General features: G+C 31.4%; 2 protein-coding genes across 2 annotated transcripts in view; both read left to right on the top strand.

The window, feature by feature from the left end:
* The first annotated feature begins 778 nt into the window (after positions 1 to 778).
* On the top strand, positions 779 to 4,790 carry LOC134720651 (small ribosomal subunit protein eS19-like). Its single transcript, XM_063583036.1, has 4 exons — positions 779 to 862; positions 2,604 to 2,704; positions 3,333 to 3,401; positions 4,542 to 4,790. The coding sequence occupies exons 1-4, from the start codon at positions 795 to 797 to the stop codon at positions 4,751 to 4,753; spliced, it is 450 nt and encodes a 149-aa protein (XP_063439106.1). The 5' UTR covers positions 779 to 794; the 3' UTR covers positions 4,754 to 4,790.
* Positions 4,791 to 9,989: 5,199 nt separating this feature from the next.
* LOC134720649 (uncharacterized) overlaps positions 9,990 to 15,413 on the top strand; it is a 29,685-nt gene continuing 24,261 nt past the window's right edge. Inside the window, exons 1-2 of the mRNA XM_063583035.1 lie at positions 9,990 to 10,200; positions 12,529 to 12,644. The gene's annotated coding sequence lies outside the window, so the exon portion shown is untranslated. The remainder of the gene's footprint in view (positions 10,201 to 12,528; positions 12,645 to 15,413) is intronic.

Here is a 15,413-nt window from a genome sequence, read left to right as displayed (position 1 = left end):
CTAACCAAAAATGATTCAAAATTTTAATGCAAAAAAAAAACCAACATTGTCAGAATCTCACTTTATTTTGAACAATGAAAAAAAAGAAAGCAATACAATAACCAAAAACTATGATATTGAATGCAACCAGTTACCTGGAATATTTAGCTTCCTCCTTTAAAGCATATTGATGCAATTGCACCCAAACCATTACACACAGGTTCTCTTAAAATTGTTCATAGACTTAAAAGTTGTGCAAGATACTCGCTTATACAAATGTATGCAGCATGCAGACTAACCCATCACCATATAAACGAAATGAAACATCACCATCTATACATTCTGCAGACTATCAACCAAAGAATCAACGCTTACAGTTCAAACACTCGAACAAAATCTAAAAGTTGGAAGCCACTCTTGACCTGAAGTATTTGAACACAGCCAGTTGTTGACTTCAGACATTTTCTCTTGTAATGTCTGTCATGAAATAGAAGTTCTTTCAATCATTATTTGATTTACAATAACTGAATAAGTTTCAACTGGAAGAAGTATTCTGAAATAGTGAAATAATTCAGGTGTGCAATTCTTGGTGAATGCTAATGGTACATTATTTAAATAAACAATCAAAGCATATTCAGCCATATTGTAAACTTTCTTTTCAGCCAAAGACATGTTGTAAGGATTCTATTTGAATAAGGAAAAAGGCAATACCATCATGGTCCATGTAACTTTTTGTTTAATTTATATTTCTTGGAATCTGTAACATGTATATGAAATAGAAAATAGATAATTATTGTTTTATTTATTTTTCAGACATGGGTATCTCAGTCAAGGACGTTGATCCACATGATTACACAAAGGCACTTGCTGCCTTCCTCAAGAAGTAAGTATTGATTTTTCAATTAACTGTAAGAGACTGGTCCTATAATATTAATCATTTAACGCCTATGCTTTCACTTCAATTTCGAAGGTGGACCGTGGTTCAGTGCTTCAGCATATTCGTATTTCATTTTGCCATCAACTCTTTTTAAAAATGAATACAAAAAAACTATGTTTAATATTTTCAGGCAACACAAACCAAAGTGTTTATTTGAATTAATTAAAGTTCGGAAAAGTGGTAACTGGAAAAAAGCAATAATTACTAGAAACTTGGAACTTCAAATAATCTCCAAACAATAAGGGATGACATCAAAAGATCGATGTAGGATAAAAAAATTTAAATCAAATAGTTTGGAGGTGGGGGTCAACATTGCTGCAGGTTTTAATCTGAAATCGATTTTACATATATCCATATAGGTAAATCAATGTTTCCCAATTAAAGTTAAGAAGGGGGGTAGGGGGGTCAGCGAAAAAACTATGTGAATTAAGTTTTTTATCCTACATTGAACTTTTGATGTCGTCCCTGAGTTATTTAAATTTTGCATTTAAGGTCAAGTTACAGTAAATGGGCTACATGTATGTCACAGATTGAAGTAAAATTTTGCATACAACTCTGGCTCGATGAACTCTAAATAAAAATCGAAAAAAATAATGCATTTATCTCATTAATCATTTAGAATATTACTGATTGAATTATTACAAAATTGGTGAGCATTTGTATAGAAAGCACATAAAATTGGCAAAAAACCTCCTAAATTTGACTTTAAATTGCCAAATCTCTAACTCTACTCCATAGATTTTTCTTAAAAAACTATATGTTGTTGATACATAAATTACCGTTATAATGATGTAAAATAAAGATAGGGTCACTGACTTCGTTTTTTCGGTACACATCATTCAATGTTGTGTTCTTTGTAAAAAAATCCTATAAGACGTCGAAATTATCGTAACGTCCCCGTGTTTCAGACTGTAAAACGTTGATTTTTGACGTCTTTCACTACCAACAATATGAAAAAATTATGATTAGACAACAAACGAAGTCGGTGACCCTATCTTTATTTTGTATCATTATAACGGAATTTTATGTGTCAACAACATACAGTGTTTAAAGAAAAATCTATGGAGTAGAATAAAAGATTTTGCGATTTTAAGACAAATTGTGTTTGTTTTTTCGCCGATTTTATGTGCTTTCTATACAAATATTCACCCATATTAAAAGAAATCAATCTGCAATATTTCAGATAATAAAAGAGATAAATGCATTATTTTTTCGATTGTCAGTTGTAGTTCATCGAGCCAAGATTGTATGCAAAATTTGAGCAAAATCTGCGACATTGCCCATTTACTGTTCCTTGACCTTAACCACAAGCTAACCTAGGTCCTTGGCTGGCTTGTATAAAAGCTGTCAGGCCTACAGCAATCATCTCTACGTACAGACAAATAGAATCTTAACAGTTGCTTTGGGACTGTAGATTAAAAAGTTTATTGTTGAAGACTGTTTAAAAATACTGTTAATATTAAAACTATAAAAATATACTTGAATAAGAAAACACAACCAAAATTACATCTATTTGTATTAAAAAATACATTTAAATCAAAAACATTAACACTCCACACATTTTTCCAAATTTACTGTATGTCGAAATATTATTTTGTATTGCCAGGCTTGGTAGATTTCTATCTTTCTTTTATATTAAAATGTTTTCTTGATATTTTGAAATTGTAAAGTTTTTATTTATCAACAGATCTGGAAAAATGAAGGTTCCAGATTGGGCTATCATCGTCAAATTAGGCAGATTCAAGGAATTGGCACCTTACGATGAGGACTGGTACTATATCCGTGCAGGTAGGGACATTATTTAAAACAGCATTACTTATAAATATCACATTTACTTATTTTCTTGTTACTGGCAATCTCTTAGTTTTAAAACAGATGGTTAAAAACCTATCGAGTGTTGAAAGAAAAGTTGTTCCGTTAGAGCTGTGATAGTTACCTGAAACAAGCTGTTTTATTTCCCAATACCAACTTTTAAATGTTATAATTATGATAGAATGGAGGTAGTAACCAGTTGCATGAACAACATTTATTTACTGGTACATGTATAACTTGGGTGTTCAGAAATATCATTGAATTAAAGAAGGTACTAAAATAGACAAAATTAACAAAACAGGAACATCGATTTCTTACAGGCCTTCTACTGACATTATATATCATTGGAATATTTTACTTTTAAAATTATATTTACTACAAAGTAATATGTATATGTTTCGTCATGTTATAAGAAATTGTACTTTCAAGGCAAGAATATTGAATTAAAATGACAACACTTGTTTTCTCATCTCTGTAGTTGATCAGATTTAATTAGTTGTTTAAATATGTGTACATAAAAAGAACTACTCTCAAGATGCAATGCAAGATGATATATATTTTTTTGTTATTGAATATTTTATGATTATGATGTTTTCTGTTTCAGCTTCAATCTGCAGACATTTGTACATTAGGTCTCCATGTGGTGTTGCCAACTTCACCAAGATCTATGGAGGTAAGTTAATTGATGTTTACCAGGTACAGTGGAGTTTTCTACTGCAATCCCCATCATTGAGGCCGAGAGAAAAAAGACCCGTGTTTCCGGTAACCCGACCGACCCTGTTTTTTAGCCCCGACCCTAACTTTTTTATTGGATCTTCCAAAAAAAAAAAAAAAAAAAAATTTATCAACCGACCCTGTTTTTGACACAGGTTTCTGATAGATGACATAATATTTTTTCTCTCTTGCTTCCTCTTGCATAGAAAGCCAGTAAAACATTTTATTAATGTTAAAAGGTATTCCAAATAGGTTAAAATCCAAGAAATTTGCACAACAGGTGCTTCAAAAACATTGCAAATGGCACACTTCCGGTTTTGAAACTAATTACGGATCCGGACTTGGAAAAACCATGATAATTTTCCGGATTTCATTTACGATGTCAAAAAAAAAAAAAAAAAAAAAGAATTCCGACCTACCGACCCTATTTTTCAAAATGATGTTATCGGAAACACATATCTTTTTTTTTTAGGCCTGATTAAGATACCATGGCAAGGGAATCACATGCCTTTTAGGTCTGATATTTAAGAGAAAGTTGTAAATTTTTGCCTTGGTTTAATAATGTAAAAAAGGCAAGTTAAAGATGCATATGATTTATTCAGAACATGAGAAGTGTGGTATTAAAGATGAGAATCAACGATGCACAAATTTTCAGGGTTTTAATTGTGAAGCATATTAGTCTTAATCCACAGAAATACATAGTTCTTAACATTAGTTAACAACAAGACTTCATAATAAATTAAAACCAAGGCAAAGGTGTTGAAATAATTATAATTGATGACACAAATGAACCACAATAAGGGATGAGTGTTCTTGTTTCCCTTCCATTCAAAAGTGCTAGAGATAAAAAGATTATTATGCACTTGAACTCGTTTGCCAGTCATATATCTTTACTCTTTTGTGCTGATAGATTGCAGTCTGTTCCGGAATTGTTACCTACTGTATTTTGTAATAGAAATCAGCTTATTTTACCTGTTATTTTGAAATTTGAATATTTTAGATGTAACTAATAATAATTCCTGGAAAAAAATTATATGTAGATAGAAGAACATTCTATTCTAAAAATTATTCAATTTCTTTTTCTTGATTTTCTTTATAGGTAGAAAAAGGAACGGTACCGCTCCTAGCCATTTTTGCAGAAGTTCCACCAGTGTCTCCCGTAAAATTTTACAGTCACTGGAAACTCTGAAACTTGTAGAAAAGGATGGAAATAACTCTGGCAGAAAGCTAACTGCTCAAGGCCGAAAAGATTTGGACAGAATTGCAGCCCAAGTGAAAGAAAAGCAATCTAAAATTTCAAAGCTGTTGTAAAAACAGTTGAATGTAAAAATAAAGGACTGAGAAGTGATATGCTGTTGTCTTGTAATTGCTGAAATGATTGATATAGTCTTTGAATTTAATGTGTTAGTGATTTTATGTATAGCCTTTTCTAGAAATTCATTTATGGTAACACAAATTTCACTCTCAAATTATAATTAGAGGTTGGTATAACTGGAAATTCAGAAATTATTACAAGTATTTATTGTAATTTTGGAAGAATTAACAAAAAAGCCAGTTTTGAAAAGCTATATTAAGAAAAGCATATTTGATATCAGAGTGTGAGTTCTTATTGTGATACTCAAGTACTCACCAGTTGTTGTGAAAGTTGCACACAATGCATATTACCACTTAACACAGATTAAGTTTGAATTTTAGTGATGTCACTTTCACCCTTTCAAGAATTGTGCCGCTTTACAAGTGGAAGAATTGCTGAATTAACCAAATATTATGAAACTTTTACACAATGCTTATTTATACCACAAAATACAGATCTAGTATTTTTGGTATTGTCACTTCCTTTTACTGTTCTTTAGTTGATAATTATGTTGCAGAGTTATGGTTCTTGAACTTAGACAATTCATTTAAATAATCAGGTTTCCACACTTTTTCGTCATGCTTGAAGGTATTGATCTAATGTTCCTCGTGTAAATGATTTTTACACCATGGCAACTTATAGATCAAGTTATTATTTTGTTTGGCTAAAAATGTAAATATATATTATATTGAATACCATTACAAATAGAGGAAAACTGACTGGTGGAAAAATGTTCAGAATGTTGATACTGACTTTCCATGAACATCAAAACTGTCAAATGACAATTTAAAAGTCATTGCACTTGGAATAAAGTTGTACTAATTTTTATATAACTACAGTTTACTGGTATCACAAAAGGAAGGTTAGAGGTTATGGTCCCAACAGTTTAGAAACAAGGGGCCCAAAGGTGTCAAGATAAGTATTTTTTTCTAGTTTTCAGACAATAACTTGTGTGTAAGTATGGATCTTTCTTAAATTGTACCACAAGGTTTAATACCAAAAAAAAAAAAAGAAAGGTTTAGGGTTGAAGCTCAAACTGTAAAAGAATTAAGGGTAAAAAAAATCTTTTCATATACTACATGTATGTATAAATTGCTTATTTCTTGAGCAATTTAATGTGGTTTTATTCTTGAAATTCTTTAATATGCTGCATCTAATTATGTATAAAGATTTTGAAATTTGATCCACATGAGGTTCAAAGGATCCAAAAATGAAACTGTTTGATTTCATCAAAAAATTGAGGTTTTTCGATATTTTGGGTCTCATTTTCAAATTGGTCTACATGAAGGTCCAAAGGGTCCAATTTTTAACTTCGTTTGATTTTAACCAAAATTGAATTCTTGGATTTCATTGGTATGTTGAATCTTAACATGTATTTAGATTTTTGATTATGGGCCCACTTTTAAGTTGGTCAAATTGGGGTCCAAAATTTAAACCTTTTCTTTTGGTTTGACAAATGTAGAATATGTGGGGTTCTTTGATGTGCTTAATCTTTTTCTTTTGGTTTGACAAATGTAGAATATGTGGGGTTCTTTGATGTGCTTAATCTAACTATATATATAGATGTTTTGGCCCCGTTATCAAATTGGTCCACATCGAGGTCAAAATTGTTAAAAACTTTGTTTGGTTTCATATAAAATTGAATTCTTGGGATTCTTTGATATGCTGAATGAGAACATGTATAAAAATTTTGGATATTGAACCATAATAGGTAAAACCAATAAAATTAGATCACATTCATTCTGTGTCAGAAACCTATGCTGTGTCAAATATTTAATCACAATCCAAATTCAGACCTGTATCAAGCTTGAATGTTGTGTCCCTACTGGCCCTAATTGTTCAGAGTTCAACCTCTGTGGTTGTATCAAGACATACTCTGCAGAGCACTTCATTATAAACATGTATATAGAAAACTAATGCAGTAGACCAGACAAACTTTAATTTGCAAACATAATAGGCAAGACCAATTCTACAAATCAGTTTATATGGTCTAAATTATCAGTCAAAGCCTTGAGTTATTGCCCTTTGGTGACAATTGTTTTTGTTGTTTTGTCTATTATGATAAAATTTATAAAAGATAAATTGGACACTAATGACTTTTTATACGACCGCAAATTTTGAAAAAAATTTCGTCGTATATTGCTATCACGTTGGCGTCGTCGTCGTCGTCCGAATACTTTTAGTTTTCGCACTCTAACTTTAGTAAAAGTGAATAGAAATCTATGAAATTTTAACACAAGGTTTATGACCATAAAAGGAAGGCTGGTATTGATTTTGGGAGTTTTGGTCCCAACATTTTAGGAATTAGGGGCCAAAAAGGGCCCAAATAAGCATTTTCTTGGTTTTCGCACTATAACTTTAGTTTAATAGAAATCTATGAAATTTTGACACAAGGTTTATAACCACAAAATAAAGGTTGGGATTGATTTTGGGAGTTTTATTTTCAACAGTTTAGGAATTAGGGGCCAAAAAAGGGCCCAAATAAGCATTATTCTTGGTTTTCGCACAATAACTTTAGTTAAAGTAAATAGAAATCAATGAAATTTAAACACAATGTTTATGACCACAAAAGGAAGGTTGGTATTGATTTTGGGAGTTTAGTTCTCAACAGTTTAGGAATTAGGGGCCAAAAAGGGACCCAAATAAGCATTTTTCTTGGTTTTCGCACCATAGCGTTAGTATAAGTGAATAGAAATCTATGAAATTTAAACACAAGGTTTATGACTATAAAAGGAAGGTTGGTATTGATTTTGGAAGTTTTGGTCCCAACAGTTAAGGAAAAAGGGGCCCAAAGGGTCCAAAATTAAACTTTGTTTGATTTCATCAAAATTGAATAATTGGGGTTCTTTAATATGCCGAATCTAACTGTGTATGTAGATTCTTAATATTTGGTCCCTTTTTCAAATTGGTCTACATTAAGGTCCAAAGGGTCCAAAATTAAACTTAGTTTGATTTTAACAAAAATTGAAACCTTGGGGTTCTTTGATATGCTGAATCTAAAAATGTACTTAGATTTTTGATTATTGGCCCAGTTTTCAAGGTGGCCCAAATCGGGGTCCAAAATTAAACATTGTTTGATTTCATCAAAAATTGAATAATTGGAGTTCTTTGATATGCCAAATCTAACTGTGTATGTAGATTCTTAATTTTTGGTCCAGTTTTAAAATTGGTCTAAATTAAAGTGCAAAGGGTCCAAAATTAAACTAAGTTTGATTTTAACAAAAAATAAATTCTTGGGCCTCTTTGATATGCTGAATCTAAACATGTACTTAGATTTTTGATTATGGGCCCAGTTTTCAAGTTGGTCCAAATCAGGATCTTAAATTATTATATTAAGTATTGTGCAATAGCAAGTCTTTTCAATTGCACAGTATTGTGCAATGGCAAGAAATATCTAATTTCACAATATTGTGAAATAGCAAATTTTTTTTAATTAAGAGTTATCTTTCTTTGTCCAGTATAGTAAGCAAGAAATATCTGCAAGAATTTTTTTTAATTGGAGTTATCTTTCTTTGTCCAGAATCAACTTAAATCTTTGTTATATACAATATACAATGTATATTCACTTTTTACTACCAACTGATAAATTTAAATAATCTTTACCATTCTGTGATAACAAGCAGTTTTTTTACATCATGTATTTAAATGAGTAGTAATTGTTGCAAACTCCATTAGAATATTTTAATTGAAATTAGTTTTGGAATAAGGGAAAGGGGGATGTGAATAAAAAATTGGGTTAAATTTTTCTCATTTGAAATTTCATAAATAAAAAGAAAATTTCTTCAAACATTTTTTTGAGAGGATTAATATTCAACAGCATAGTGAATTGCTCTAAGAGAAAACAAAAATTTTAAGTTCATTTGAATACATTCATTCTGTGTCAGAAACCTATGCTGTGTCAACTATTTAATCACAATCCAAATTTAGAGCGGAATCCAGCTTGAATGTTGTGTCCATACTTGCCCCAACCGTTCAGGGTTCAACCTCTGCGGTCGTATAAAGCTACGCCCTGCGGAGCATCTGGTTATCAACTAAACACTATCAGCAATACAAGATCAACAAAACAGATTTTTAAATGAATCTTGCAACCGTCATTGGATATCTTGTTTTTAACGTTTGTCCAATGACATAGCCTATCAACCTGTGTGGTCTACCTTGTATAAAATATGACTTTGGAAGTAAAATGGTAGTTTTGTCTATCATCTTGAAAACCACTATAGATAGAGAAAATTTGATTGTGCACACATGTTCTGATGAATATATATTTATACTAGTAAACCATCACTAGCAAGACGAGATCTACAAATAGGTCAACATATTTGAAATTGTTGGTTAACTATGGTCAATACATAAAAATGTCTTCTTTTAAGAGAGCCTCTGAATAGAATGAAACAAATCATGGCATAAATGTTCCTTTAAAATGAGAAATTGACCTAGTGGTGTTACTTTGTATGCGACCCCTTATCCAAGATGACCACCGATGGGGGACTTTGTTTAACATGTACCCCTATTGACAATACTGTTAGCATACAAATGATGAATTAATTTAAAGAACCAACTAAAAGGAATAAAAATGGAATGAAATCAAAGATGGGACGAAATTTTCTTGTGAGGTGATGGTCAAGTGTTGTTACTTTGAAGCCGATCAATCATCGAAGATGGCCACCAGAGGGGACTTAGTTTAACATATGACCAACGTGAAATACTCTCAAATTTCTTCTTTTAGAGAACCACTAAATGGAATAAACCAAACATAGCATTATTGTTCCTTATGAGTTACTGACCACGTGTTGTAACTTTGAACGCAATCAATTATCCAAGATGGCCACCAGTGAAGAACTTTGTTTAACATAGGACATATGGACAATACATAAAAATGTCTTCATTTAGAGAACCAAATGAAACCAAACGTGGCATAAAAGTTACTTATGAGGTGTTGACCAAGTGTAAGTTTGTAGCAAATCCATCAACCAAGATGACTGCCAATATTGGATTTCTTAGAGACAATTTTATCTTCTACCCAATCCGCCTAATTTTACAAACTTGTAACAGTATGAATGATGAATGCGATAACACATATTTGTAAAATCATATAAGTATTTGTAGTTGAAAAACGTAGACTATTTCTTGCCTCGAGGCCCAAAAATCAAATCAAAAGAAGAAGCACCAGGTTGATGTCATGACGTAAGAGAATGTGTCCGCGAAATTGAGATGCCAATCACTAGCAACGTCGCAAAAACAACGTTTTTAGATGCGATATAGTAAAAGAACTGCCCCTGCTTATATCTAACCCAAATTTGGCTCTAATTGAATACAGATCCTTTGGCGAACGAACTGATGCAGTTGGCAATGCCAAGGAAACGAAGAGTATGCTAGAAATACGAAGATGAATTCGAATATTTTGGTATGTTATGAAAGTTTTATTGCCGAGTTCTTCTTTTACTTCAGAGGTCTTAACGCATAGAGATATTCTAACATAACCTTTACTCCCAAACCTTATTCCAATCAAGATTTAACATTCCTGAACCTAACCAAGAATATATCCAAACCTAACCAGAAACGAACCCTTACGCTAGAGTATAGGGACCCCTAAATAGCCTATGACTTTATTGATAATGTAGACTATGGGTGAGTTGAAGCTTGACATACCGTATAGCGGGTTATTTTCGCGGGGTGCAAATTTTCGCTTATTTTCGCGGACAGAACTTAATCGCCAATATAAATTCCGCCAAATTAAAAGTGTACATACAAAGGTATTAATAAAAGTTTTTAATCCGCCAAAATAATAACCGCCAAAATATTTCGTATACCTTGTTCAATGAAAATCGCGAAATTTTACACCCGCAAAAATAACCCGCTATACGGTATTCCATGGCCATTTGTCTGTCATTGATCATGAAGACTGGATGCTGGTCTTTAGATGTGTGTTTTTTTTAATTGTCTGTGAGTTGTCTAATTGACGTATATTCAAATATTTTATTGATAATTTATGTAAGTCTAAATTACATTGTAATGTATACATTCGTTTCCGATTTAACAAATATATGATACGGTACCTTTGTATCTAAACTTGAATTTTTGTCGAAAAAAGCTGCATTCATCATATATGTGTAAGCATCTCCCCTTCAGTGTCATTGATTTGTTTTCATTTTATCCAAATGCTACTCATGTTACAACATTTCGACTGTAAACATTGCTTTTGTATCTCGGTTGGTACATGCAAGTTTCTATATGTTTTCCACTTTTTCCCTTATTCAATTTGATTTGCGTTGCAATTGAATGTGCCTTTATGAACACCTTCCTGTGTTTACGAGGTGGAAAGTTTGTTATTCCTGGTTCAGTATGACTATTTTGTATATGTGTCATGATATTGCAGATTTTATAATTACATATACATCTAAATACTTATCTCTAACCGTAGTTTATCATTATTGTAGAAAATTTATAAGGAAGGTACTTAATCATAGGAAATTAACATATAAAAAAAAGATGTGGTATGATTAACACTTATTGGAAAGTAACATCTTCTTTCTTTTCGATAAATATGTTAGTAGCTGCCTTTAACTCTTACCATATAAATATGAATGACCCTTTGTATTCAAATATTAATTTTTCTTTGAACCAAAGCTTATATATCCCTTCATTTCACTGATATTAATCTTCCATTTTTTTTTCATTTTATGCAAAATGCCTTCCATGCTTAGTGCAATCGTACTATCTATTTTGGTTAATTCAAGTTCAAAATTATTTTTTATTTGTTTTTCACTTAATCCATTATTTCATTCAATCTGAAATTCACATCTGCCGGAACTCGCGCACTCGTCATATGATCATAACGAAATCAGAGAGATACATTTCAATAAAACGATATCATTTGATAACATCATCACGTGCTAACAAGTTTAAAAGTTAGTTATTCGTAGATCAGTGAGATATTTTTTTATGATTTAACGGAGTCTTATTTACGTATATATAGCGTGCTATTTGACCTTATATTCAACGGCTATAAAAAGGATTTATAAATAAAGTACTTAAGCATATGAGATTAACATTGTCTATACTTTCGATGAATATGTAATTTTAAGATCTTTTAACAGTTAATATAAAAACAAAGATTTCATAGGATAGAAAAACTGATTTAGGATTTAAATGGTGATAAAATAAAGAGAATATGCTGTGCAAAACATAGAAACTTTAATTGTGAAGGTTAAAATTTGTTTACAAATAAATGTTAAGCGAAAGAATAAAACATTTGAACCAAAGATGCTGACGTAGATTAGATATTAAACGAAAGTATCTAGACAATGCTAATCTCGTATGCTTAAGTGATTTATTCACAAATCTCGGTTTGTAGAAGGGGTACACATTAGTACGTTTTAAAAACTTTTTGGATAGGGTCTAATTATTAGACGCCTACGATACACAGCACAATTGATGAAGTTGGAAATCTGATGGCATTACTGATTTCATATGAACAGAAACGAGAAAAACCCGAAAAAAAACCCAGGAGGAGTACACCACAGACCCCAAACTGATTAATCTCAATGGAAGTGCTGCAAACTTACTTTTCTATTCTCAATTCTATTTCTTCTAATAGTATTCAATGATAAATCTAGAAACTGAATTCACGGAAAGAAAATCGATTTCCTCTAACTTATCAGTATTCTTTTTGAAACTAAATATTGTTGATAAATGTAGAATTTCTGATGAGATGAAACGGTAAATATTGCAGTGTCCTCATCGATTTATGTTAATCGATCCCAGTAACAGAGTAAATATAACACGGACTGGTGTACGGGAAACAACAGTAACAACATTGTAAGGACAAGGAGATTTAATACAATAGGGGTAAGCATTTATATCTTTTGTGTGCTAATTTGATTATTTAATTTCATGTATTGAAAATAAATAAAAATGTTTTTATTGATAAATACAAAAATCTACTAATAGGAAAAATAGAGTTAATAATTGAAACGTTACATGGAATATTGGTTAATGAGAAAATGAGCCATCGATTTTAGATATTGGAAGAATTGTGTTCTAAGCATTGTTTATATTCACCGGATTTTAAATTACAACATTCCAAACGATTTTGAAGTTGCCATGCTTTTGTTAATGTGTTGGGAACATAGAATCCTTGCATGTTCATTAGTTCATGATAAAAAAAACCTTCATTAAGACGTAAAATGTACACACACATATATAAACAGATAATCAAGTAGGCAAACTCTGATTAAACACTGATTCGCGTCTGGTTCAATATATGGAATGATGTATATAAATAAAAAAGCATCTAAAGATTTCGTCGCAAAAGTATGCCCTATTTGTGGACAACACCTGAAATCACTAACAGTTGTTGTCGATAAATTATTGTTTAGCTTAACGTACAATGGCATATATTATATTGCTATTATAGATTATATGCATTTATATCAAAAGTAGAGTAACTGGTAGTTTGAGATTGTTCAAGTGTCTTGAGACCTTTTTCTTGATTTGTTGGTTTGTGACACACGGTCTCGGCAAGTAGTGAAATTCGTCTAGATACAATAGCAACAAGTACTTAAGACAATTTAACGGGTACTCACATTCATTATTTCCTAGTTTTACAGCTTCATAGAGAACATTAAAACCAAGGTTATGTCATATTTCGGAACATTTTATGTACTAATTAATGACAAAATTTAACAAAAATATTTTAACATTTATTTTAACAAAATGCAGAGAAAAGACGACCACAACCAAATCCTAAATCTTTAACAAGTATAGTCATTGATTTTCTTCAATACAAATTTTACAATAACGAATATTTTACCAGAATTGTTATGAATATCATAAGTATAAGGCGAAAGAAACTTTCCTTATGAATGTAAAACAAACATGGTTGACAGTATTTTACTTTTACTTTTACTATTTTTGTTTGATATTTGACTCTAATCAAATATACTTAATTTGCAAAATCAATGGCTATACTTGTAAAACTATCACATCAAAAAGCTCAATGTTATTACAAACACGGCAAATAGTATAATTCTGTAGGTTACATTCGTGAAAAGGGAATGCTATAAGCGTTCTAGATGACGGTTAATACCAAGAAAGTGCTTTTTAGAATTCAGTTATAGTATGGGACATTCTATTTCGACTTTAAATGTCAAGTTATTTTGGTCACTTTTATTTAAAATGTCACCTCAAAGTGTTCTGGATAACAGTAATTCCAACATTGTTCATAAAACAGATCATTACGTTTTGCTTGTTCTGCTACAAAATGTTTATTGTTGGGCAATGACTGTAACTTATAACGATACTTTTCTTATTATTTTAATGTGAACAAAACAAGTAAGGTTGCTCCTCCCGTTACTGTCAAAATTATTCATATATATAATTTATAATAATTTTTTGCCTATAATTCATTTTAGCTTTCCCTGTATTTATGCATCTTTTGATATAAAACCTTCACCATACCACCGATCATAGGAAAGCTTTGGAATAGTTTAGTTTGATAATGACCACTTTGTAGTTCACCTGGTGGTGGGCCCTTGGTACCCTTGTTTATATGACAATAAAGATTATTATCTAAATTAATCTGCATTTCCTATATATAACCTGGGACTGTGAACGTATGTCAAAAAATATGACCCATAATAAAATATGCATCGTAAATGCAAAAATAGTACATTTAAAAAAAATATTTTGAATTTTATGATTCTGACAACCGGGTACCTGTCTATTGTTGAATATGTTGTTCTCTTGATGTCTATGTTATTTCAATCGCTGATTTGACGTACACCCACATCTTAGTTCTCGTATAACAATGTTATTTCTATGTTATCTATTGATATCTCGCCCATTGAACAAAGCCAGGTTATACTTTGAAAATTTTACATTGTAACGTCTAATATAGCGTAATGAGAAACAAAGGCTGATAAAGAGTGACTTACAAACGTGGGCAGCATCACAACATCCTGACAATCAATATATAAAGTAATTGCAGGTCGTAAAACTCTGCTTAAGCTACATTGATAGCCGTTAACACCAGCAATAGACTAGATTACTATTTTCTTTGTCACCGAAAACAACCTAAATAATGATTGATAGACCTATTTTCGCAGAGCATGATTATTAATAGTTATCAAAGGTACCAGGATTATAATTTAATACGCCAGACGCGCGTTTCGTCTACATAAGACTCATCAGTGACGCTCAGATCAAAACAATTAAAATGCCAAACAAATACAAAGTTGAAGAGCATTGAGGACCCAAAAATTCCTAAAAGTTGTGCCAAATACGGCTAAGGTAATCTACTCCTGGGCGTAAGAAAATCCTTAGTTTTTCGAAAAATTAAAAGTTTTGTAAACAGAAAATTTATAGAAATGACCATATAATTGATATTCATGTCAACACCGAAGTGTTATAAGAAGAATTAATACAGGAATTCATTCCATATACAACAGTATAATTGGAGGCACCCGGCCTACACTATTAGTTCCAATACATGGCTGTAAAATGTTTTACATTTTGTTTTCTGTATAAAATTGTGAATGGAAATTGGGAATGTGTCAAAGAGACAACAACCTGACTATAGAGCAGACAACAGCAGAAGTTCACCAACAGGTTTTCGAT

This window comes from Mytilus trossulus, chromosome 6 (assembly GCF_036588685.1).
Source record: "Mytilus trossulus isolate FHL-02 chromosome 6, PNRI_Mtr1.1.1.hap1, whole genome shotgun sequence".
Taxonomy (NCBI): domain Eukaryota; kingdom Metazoa; phylum Mollusca; class Bivalvia; order Mytilida; family Mytilidae; genus Mytilus; species Mytilus trossulus.
This window is presented reverse-complemented; position numbering and strand designations above follow the sequence as displayed.

Coding starts and splice junctions, on each gene's coding strand:
- LOC134720651 (XM_063583036.1), top strand. CDS start 795: ATGGGTATCTCAGTCAAGGACGTTGATCCACATGATTACACAAAGGCA. Junction 2,705..3,332: donor CTGGTACTATATCCGTGCAG/GTAGGGACATTA, acceptor TTTCTGTTTCAG/CTTCAATCTGCAGACATTTG. Junction 3,402..4,541: donor CTTCACCAAGATCTATGGAG/GTAAGTTAATTG, acceptor TTTTCTTTATAG/GTAGAAAAAGGAACGGTACC.